We start from the raw sequence: 9413 nt of genomic DNA on the forward strand, positions 1-9413 counted from the left end.
AATTCTATGTTACTTTCGTAATATAAATTTTTTAATACATGCTTCGTACTTCTTTTTTAATATACAATATACATACAAAGAATTTTGAAACACATTCTACATGATATTATTTAAAACAAAACGTACATCGAGAATGTACAAATGGTTGATACAGATATAGTTGCGCGCTTTTTCCTTTCTTGTTTTCATTTTTTTGTAGTAGTGGAAGACATCTCGTAGTATATATATATACATACATACATACATACATACATACATACATACGTACGTACATAAGTTTATATATATACGTGATTTATGTTCTCAGAGGCCACATTACTCTCTCCTTATATACTCAATTTGTATCGTTAATGTAATTTATTTCGTATAAATTCTATTCAATATAAAAAAGCGGCCTATAAAATACGACTAGAAGTCTTTATCTAAAAATCTATATGATTATTACATATATCTTTACTTGACATTATATAACGACTTATAAATATTATACTGTACAAAATATATAGTATAATAAATTGTGCCTCGTTAATTATTGCAGGTAACTGTTATCCAGTTACATACTTTATGTTAACATAAAACAGAATTGACTTCTTTTTCATATGACTAGATCTCTATTGAATTAGGACAAATGTCTGTTCACGATTTCATCAAATAACTGTGTTAGTTACTTATAATATTTAATTTATATTGCACTAACGATATTTGATGTTACCTGTACAATATATAATATATTCTCTAAAAAGTACAGAATTTACAACTGTTATTTTTGTACATTAAGTTGTGCGAATTTGTTTGATATTGTATTGATATGAAACATTTTAACCACGAAAATTCATGTTTCTTTCTGATTCATACAAATGTTAAAAAACTAAAATTCTTTTGATTGCGAGATATCTCACAAATAATTTCTGAAGTTTTACTTTCACGAATTGCAAAAGACACACACTCGTTTGTTGTACTGTTTTGATATTACCTTCAAGTATTTAATAAGCTGTCTTCGATCATGGTAGCAAGTATGTCTACCAAAACAGACAGCATTAAATCGGGCTAAGGACTTGGTTTATCCATACCAATTATCTCCTCAAAAAGAGTATTTCTTCCTTCTGTTCTTTCATCAATAATGTGTAACGCAAATCTTAATGTTGCTGCGGCTAAATCGCCGACTGACCAATGTCTGTCCATAAGAACTCTACTCACAGTATCTAACTGAAATGTCAAATCCAAAGTGATAAAACAAATGGAATTGTGTATGAAAATGTTATATACGATTAGTGTTGTATTTGTTACCTTAGACAAACTGGGATTTCCTGTAGTATAATATATTAATTTTGGTACTCCTGCCAAGGAAGCAGCAAGCCATTGAATAACAAGCTTCAATTGTGGGTCACCCCTTAAACGGGATCCACAACCCCAGTTGCCCGTAGCAACAGGTAATAATCCACCTGTTTGTGGACTACCATCTCTTGGTATCTAAAAGATTATTTTAGTAAATTCAAAATTATTTGTCATTTTTATATAAACGTAATTCAAACCACATAAAACTATAAAATCTTAGACAATGTTATTATAAAATGCACAACAAGTTATATCATATTTTATATTAATATAAAAGTTATACTATATTAATCTACGAGTAAGAGACATTGAAGACGTTATCAGATAGAATGAGAGACAAATCATTAGTTATTGGGAATACAATTAAAAAATATTTTAAGCCAGATAGAGAAGTATATACTTGTAATTCATCATGCAATAAGTAACTAAGTTTAAAAGGCATTTATCGTTATCATAGTAAAAGATAATTAATTGGTGATATCATTACATGCATTATATTTATATTAATATATTTGTAACATAAATTTGCTCACGTTACATGTTATACTCGATTCAAATTGTTGCGCAATTTTGTCATTTCTGATATTGAAAGATTGTGCTGTGTTTATCCCTTTCACAGATCCAGATGTACTTAAAGAAACAGGATTAGATAGATACACGGTAGTTTCGTCATCAACCAAAGTTTGAAAAACTTCAGATGTAAATGTTACCGTTCTAAGCTTTTTACGTTGAATATCCTTTACCTCTTTTGACATAGTATGATTACTTAAAGCATCTTCAGAATATTCTACATCTTCAGACACAGACACCTGTATAGCGTAATGAACTGATGAGATTTGGCTATGTATAAAACGTTATTTAACATAGCAATAGTCTTCAGTTTGTCTCTCATTCTTCATCGATACAATAATTTAAAATAAAAAAATGTATAATCTATGGAATCATTAATAATCCATTTTAATAGATGTATGTTTGCAATATTATTGTTTCGTTCAAGGATCAAGTAATTTTGACTGAAGGAAAGGAAAGCATCTTGTTTCTTACTGATTGTTGCCTCCTATTTTTTTGACGGGCTAGCTCTAAACTCAAACTTCTCACAGCCAAAGCTAATTTATGGCTTTGATTTACGTCGGTAGAATCAATGAAAGGTTGCGGCTCGCCCTCTTGAACTGGAACACCAGCAAACGATTCACTAAGAGCTCTTTTTAATAATGAGCCTGCGAATTGAACTACTGCTCTATCTCTCGCGTCTAATTCACGAGACTCATCTGCTGTTATAGGGTCTTCTAACCACTTCGCCAGTTGTTCGTAAACTTCTTCGAGTTCCGAACAAAAATCTTAACATAAGAAAATAAGTCAGTTTCCTTACATTATATTTAAAAGCTGATTAAAGTACATTATCTATAAAATGTTCAGTGTGATACTTGCCAGAATTGTATTCAGTGCTGAAACTGTACCTACTACTTGCACTTGTGTCTCTTCTTTGTAGCATAGGTTGATTTTGCCGAAATCTACCTAACCATTTTTGTTCAGCTTCCAAAGATTCCTTCAAAAAATCTTCATCCACCGTTTCATCTCGTAAAACAAAACCCCTTGAACCTCCTCTTTTTACTCTATATAATTTTATATAGATAAAATAAATTTTTAAATATGGTACAGTGTGCGTATTTAAATAAATTGTCTTACTTAATATCTTGATCGCAAACGTGACTTCCAGATACGCTTATTCCTACTGCATAGCTACTCTCTCCAAACGAAGTATTCAACGAAGCAGCTCCAGTAGCTGTAGTTTCTCGTTTTAATGCGTCTCTTAATCGTTGAGCGAAAGTTCCTCTTCGTTCTGGGGTATCCAATTGAGTGCTGTAGCGTTTACTTAATTTCTGTTCTTCTTCCTCTTTATTGCAACAAATAATAATATATAAATTCCGCGTTTTGTAATATAGGCGATTGATTAAAAATATTACATACATACCCAAATCTTCATCTATAGTATCTTTCGCGCTATGGAAGCTGTCTGTACTTTGACTATTACAACTACTGTAAACCGACATTTGGCCAAGTGACTTTCGTGTAACTGGCAAAACTTCGCCGCTGGATCCAAGAACGATAAACCGATTTCTTTTGTTTGTATAACTAGTATCATTGTACACTTTATGGGGACTAGGTGATCTTATGGATTTACCATTTGGTTTGCTACGAACTTCTGTGAAAATATCATACTTGTGTTCACATAACACAGATTTATCTAAAAACAGATACGAATTATAATTCTGCGTGATTATTAATTATCTTCGATAATGGTTTTGTTATCGTATCTCCTTTGGTACCGTTATTTGTTGATAATATTTTATCATCCCCTTCTATTTCTGGAGGAGTGCTACTAAAACTTTCTCCGATCGGTGATAATCTCCGAGATGCAACTGTAACGTCTATATCTGATTCTGACTTTACAGGATCAGTTGGGCTACTTGGAATATGTCTTTGTCGAAATCCAAGTAAAGATTTATTCATTTCTCGTAATATATTATCTTCTTCGAATTGTGACAAAGGTAATCGTGAATAATCTTCAGGATCGATACAGCATACCGTTACCTGTGCAAAAATAACAAAGAAATGGCGTAAATGAAAACATATCGATAGTAAAAAGAAAAATTGAGAAAAATGATAATAGTATACTAACGATATTTGGTTTTGGCAGAGCTTCAAATATGGCTCTGTTGCGAGGATCATTTATTCTAGATAAATGCCTAACTCCTTCGACTATTAAAACTTCGTTGTCTTCTAAACCCTCGACAGACAATATTGCCACGAGCATTTCGGGATGCGTTGCTATCTAAGAATTAAATTAATAACTATAATCGTTGCTTTTTATTTCGAAAACAATCTCTATTGTTTAGTTTTTTCGGTCTCTCTTTTTTTTCTTTTAGAAAGCTACGATTAATCCAGATGGAAATTATTTTTCTCACGCCTTTAATTATTTACATGTACGGTTTCTTGCGTAACATCACCATCAAGTACACCGCCACCAAATTTCGCACTCGCAAAGCAAACTCGCAGTACTTTAGCTTCTGGTTCCACTCTGTCTAAACGACCCTCGTGGCGTATCATCAGCGGACATAAAGGAACAGTGCTCTCTAACCAGTCCTCAATAGTTAACCACTGTTTTGATATCATTACCTAAAAATTTGATGTTCATTTCGATGTCACGAGATTTTGATAAGACTATAGCATCGAAATTATAGCATACAGTACCTGTCTAGAAATTATTAATTTTCCATCTAAAGCGTTTTCAGTATCAAGGTAGTCGTAGTAGCGAAATATGCTTCTCAGTTTTGCTTTTTGCCCGTTACTAAAAAAAAAAAATAACACAGAATTACATTTACGTTTCATATTGACCTTTTATCCTGTGCTTTGCTGAAAGCATCCTTAACATTAAATACTTTTTACTCAATTTCTTGAGCTTGATCCTTACTTATGAAGATGTTTGAAGAAATTTGTGAAATTGAAGTCCCGTAAAGTTGGGTGCGTCTTTGCGGTTCTTTTTGGGTATGTGGAGAAGAACGCGTTCGCGATTAAAGATGAAATGAAGGCATAACTGTACTCCACGCAATCTCCTACAACGTAGACAAAAAATATCTCGTTTCGTCTTATCCAGGATATTTATTACATTATTATATTATTGTCAATCGCTCGACATTAAATTAAATGAAATTTATTACAAATTACCTTGCTGCTGAAGACTAAAGTGTAAACCTTGCGGAGGTTTACAAGATCTTAGAGCTTTCGCTCTTTCTACTATTCGTGGTATCGTATTTATAAAGATTTGATCCCGTTCGGTGAAATCGAGATCGGTATCAAGAAATGTCGCCAATCCGGAAAATAATTCAGGATCCTGTACGTCCTCTTCAGGATCAAGACTTATGCTGTAAAATAAATACGAAATAGCTTAGGGTAACTCGTTAAAGCTGGCTGGAAAACTTATAAAAACACGTAACAATTACAGTACAAAAAAACATTTAAAACATGGGTGATTTTTGTACAGATAGGCGTTGTATACTTAAGAGCATTTGGGTACATCTTTTATGGATATTTAGAAATATTTTTGATCAGATACCTTTTCAGTATGCACTGTTCCTCGTATCTTTATAACAGCATGTAGCAAAAAAATCGAGTTCGTTAATATCTCCGCGAGACGGAGCAATCAAATCGATTCGTTATGCATATCAGACATATATATTCGCGTTACCGGTTAATCGAAATTCGCGTATGCGTGATATTCATTTAAATAGCTGTAGTGACGACATACTTACTTGCACATATCGTGTAGTCTTTGCATCGCTTCCACGAGATCTTCGGAATTCCTGGCAGCAGCCGCCCGGTCCAGTTGCTTTACGACGGCAGGCCACCATGGTAAGTCACAGGGTAACATTACTAGAGCCATTCTAATCGCCGATCTAAACATCAAATATCACGGTATCCGGTCCAACGACGCGTCGAGTATGTAAGTCGAAAAAGAGTGAAAGAAATAATCGGTAATAATCAGTCGTAAGCCAGACAACGTCGCTTCGATACTGTATTTATCTATATTTTCGATCGTGTTTCTAATCACATTGTATTTTATGTTAAAGGACTTAACATACGTAATACTAATCTTTGCAGTCATGCTACCGCATAACATTACGTGAAAAGTAAATATAAAGTTTCAGAAGAAATTCTTTGTTTATAGCTAGCCTACGATCACTGATTCACCGATTTGAAACTATCTATGTATAAGTGCGAAGTTGGACTACGATTGGACGATGATACGTAAGCTAAGAACGAGTACTCGTTATATTATGAACTAGATAAATTTTTGACTAAATTTTACTATGTAATATTTTCTATCTCATTGCTACAACAATTTCGCGTAATTATTTCGATAAAAATTCAATCAAATCCCACATATATATATATATATATATATATATATATACATCTTTTTACCTGAATTATTATTAGTCTAATTGTAAATGTATTACTACAGCACACACTACTATGTGTATTACTTGCGAGCATACATATTGTATTCTTTTAAAGAATGGCAAGTAGTATAAATTTAAAACAAGCGCGATGTGCCTACCGAATCGTCGACACGGCGTACGTACGTTTACGCGCGAATTGTCGCGTAAAAATAAATATTCCATGGTTATAAAATGAAACAAGGTTTCACGCGCCATGTAACTCGATATCCTTGGTCTCTCGCTTAAAAATATACGTCGTATTCCTTGTAAAATGGAACCTCTAATTAATTTTTAAATACACGTATTCGAAAGGATAAGTAAAAACTTCTACATTACGACACAAATTTCACAAATAAATTGTTCTTTTAATCGATATTATTCTCATTGTGCTTAGTAATATATAGACAAATAATTATATTAATATTACAATCAATTTTTATAGAAAAAAGATAATTCATAGTACGAAAATCATATTAACGTTAATTGTATATATAGGCCATTTAATAAATTACCTCTCTCTGACACTTTTCCCGGTTCATTTCAAACTGTAAACATTAAAGTATTAAACACTCGATCCACGATTTTCGTTAAGCATAAGTCAGTTTTATCCAACGGACAGGCAAATAAATCTCCATCAAGGTCCCCATATAGATTTGAAAAATGCTCGTGTGCCTGGTGGAAAGGGTTGTATAGTTAGTAATCTTTCGTCACGGATAGTATAATTAGTATTTCTTGTAGGCAGGTGGAGAACTAGCCGGTTAATTCGCAAATATTGTGTCACACAGAGGTACATAGGTGCCCGATAACGTTTTGCAGGACACGAGTACGGCTATTCAAAACTAGAATTTACATAATCACCTAATTTACTCGATAGGTTGTCGATCAGCTGACGCGATCACGAATAAAGTCACATCTTAATGTGTGCCATTGCGTCAACGAACATGCTGCATATCGTCCAGTCAACACTCGTGCTATTGTAGCGTCTTTAAAAAGTAGAAAACACCCTACATACAGCCGAATTTAATGACTTTTGCCAATAATTTTTGACGACAATATTAGCAACTCTTTGATATGGTACAGAGATACATAGTTTACCCTCTAACAAATTTGACGCGCAAACTTATCGAATTGATTGGTATACGATGCAGCGAACCAATAAATCTATCTTCGCGGGTAGATGGCACAAAACGCAGAAATGACCCACCGTTAACTACAATCAGCTACAATACTATCTCGTCGTGCACGAACGATGGCTGGCAGTCCTTTTACTTTGTTCATGAGCCGCGACCGGCGGTTGGCGTTGTACGCACTATTTATAGAGCGGCGCCGGCGCCTTGCCAAACCCTATATAGAATTTTTGACAACAAACTTACTTATAATACTTTATTCAATCTGGGTGTCATACCAAGTATCAAGACAGTAATCTTCTAAACTTCTACTCGTTAACGTGATCTCGATACAAGTAAAATACTAACACAGTCTTATATTCAAAATTAACTATATATATATGTAAGTACACAGCAAGATGCATACAGGACATACAGAACACATTTTTCTGCTTCACGTCTTGAATACCGAGTTCTCTTACCATTTTAACGTCATTTCCGATATTACCGAGTATAGTATAACGTCTGTGACTAAGTCATTGACTAACAAATCGTAGAGGGCGTAAGAAACACTCTGATTTTTTCTAGGTCGGTAATTCAGAACGTGAGACACGAAGTCCCACCGCCGACGAGGTACAGAATATTTTTGTATCACATGCGATATTATCGATCCAGAATAGTAGTGGTTTGGATTGAAATTATATTTTCATAAAACTAAATTTTTCCTTCAAAAATTGGACGCGTAAATTATAAACATTATAGTTTACGATTCAAATGTGAATGATTAACTGGATTGTGTATGACTAATCGTTTCTTTGATCTTTTATCGACGGATCATCGACGGATCCTATCAGTCTCGAATATCGCTGTGCAATAACTTAGATAAAATTAACTTTAATTACAAAAATTATTGTATAATTTCTTAAATTCAATCAATAAATAGGTCTTTTTAAAGCGAATTCGAATGTCTTATTATTTATGCTTAACTCTCTCACCTTTGTCTTTTCTGTTATTTTCCCAAGTTAGATTAAGTGAAACGTTAAAAAATAAAGACGCAAGGTCCAGTGATACAATCCATTTCATACCCTGTTCTTCGCTGTAGGGGAGATGCTGGCCTATGAGGGGATGCAATTTCGATAAATATAACAACGATAGATACAAAAGTTCTTAATAATTACATCGGTAAAACAGCAAGCCGTTGGTAAGCTGACGCCACAAATGTCACGTTTATTCTGTACGTCGGTAATAATTCTTATGTTCGCCATGAAAAATCACAGAGGACGTAAGAAACATTCTGATTTTCTGGCAGGTCGGTATTTCATAACCTGAAACACTAAGTTCCATTTAATATCACATCTATCCTGTCCTTAGTCAGTGGTCCCACATATAGAAGTTTATGTACAATATATCTTGTATTTATATATATATTGTATATTTAGTTAATACCCCTACCTACATTGTGACTAATTTATAAAAGATATTGGTAGGTAGGCATTCTATCTTATATCTTATATTCCATTCTGTACAGCTTAAAAAATTGATAACATGATATTCATACAAGAATAATTGTAATAAGAAGCAAGGACAAACATTTTATACTGTATGTATATTGTTATGACATATGTATAAACATACGTACATATATATGTATATGAAAGTTTGATGAAACATGAAATGTAGTTGAATATCTATGAGTAATTCAACTATATAGATTATATAAGAATATGTATTATTATTTTGAAATGATATCGATAATTATATCAAATTTTTCTCATTCTTAATGATTCCGTATAAATAATAAAGCATGGTAAAATTTTTAAATATAACTAATTAATATATTAAACGATATATTCTATGTAGATGGGTGGTTTGGAGATTTCAATACGTGATAAAGAAACATCCGAATACAACGATGAATCCCAGTCATTGAAGTTACTCCCATCCGAGTTGCTTACTGAGAATAGCCAGATAT

The 9413-nt window shown here is 33.1% G+C and overlaps 1 protein-coding gene and 1 long non-coding RNA gene across 6 annotated transcripts; one reads left to right on the forward strand and one right to left on the reverse strand.

The window, feature by feature from the left end:
* Window positions 1–2: 2 nt before the first annotated feature.
* On the reverse strand, window positions 3–6084 carry LOC126866830 (uncharacterized). 5 transcript variants are annotated; one of them, XM_050620786.1, is made up of 15 exons: window positions 5646–6084; window positions 5450–5476; window positions 5062–5258; window positions 4808–4949; window positions 4588–4684; window positions 4318–4512; window positions 4016–4168; window positions 3663–3927; window positions 3308–3580; window positions 3022–3229; window positions 2764–2948; window positions 2380–2672; window positions 1869–2144; window positions 1288–1470; window positions 3–1206 (listed from the first exon to the last, which is right to left on the reverse strand). In XM_050620786.1, exons 1-15 carry the CDS (start codon window positions 5795–5797, stop codon window positions 1048–1050), a joined length of 2805 nt encoding a protein of 934 aa, XP_050476743.1. In that variant the 5' UTR covers window positions 5798–6084; the 3' UTR covers window positions 3–1047. The 5 variants fall into 5 exon arrangements, with proteins under 5 accessions (XP_050476743.1, XP_050476744.1, XP_050476745.1 ...); XM_050620789.1 differs by lacking the exon at window positions 3–1206 and having other exon boundaries at window positions 1322–1470; window positions 1869–1965; window positions 2079–2144; window positions 5646–6080; XM_050620787.1 differs by lacking the exon at window positions 5450–5476 and having other exon boundaries at window positions 5646–6081.
* An 18-nt stretch (window positions 6085–6102) lies between these two features.
* LOC126866838 (uncharacterized) lies at window positions 6103–8400 on the forward strand. Its single transcript, XR_007690052.1, has 2 exons — window positions 6103–6141; window positions 8030–8400. It is a non-coding gene; the product is annotated as an uncharacterized LOC126866838 (long non-coding RNA).
* The last annotated feature ends 1013 nt before the right edge of the window (window positions 8401–9413 follow it).

This window comes from Bombus huntii, chromosome 6 (genome assembly GCF_024542735.1).
Source record: "Bombus huntii isolate Logan2020A chromosome 6, iyBomHunt1.1, whole genome shotgun sequence".
Classification (NCBI taxonomy): Eukaryota; Metazoa; Arthropoda; class Insecta; order Hymenoptera; family Apidae; genus Bombus; species Bombus huntii.

What these genes read in the sequence shown, in the direction of transcription:
- LOC126866830 (XM_050620786.1), bottom strand. Translation starts at nt 5,797, where the DNA reads ATGTTTAGATCGGCGATTAGAATGGCTCTAGTAATGTTACCCTGTGAC. An exon ending in GAACAGTGCATACTGAAAAG is followed by an intron (nt 5,259 to 5,449) that starts GTATCTGATCAA and finishes TTTATTTTACAG; the next exon opens with CATAAGTCTTGATCCTGAAG. An exon ending in CAGCACTGAATACAATTCTG is followed by an intron (nt 2,673 to 2,763) that starts GCAAGTATCACA and finishes TCTTATGTTAAG; the next exon opens with ATTTTTGTTCGGAACTCGAA.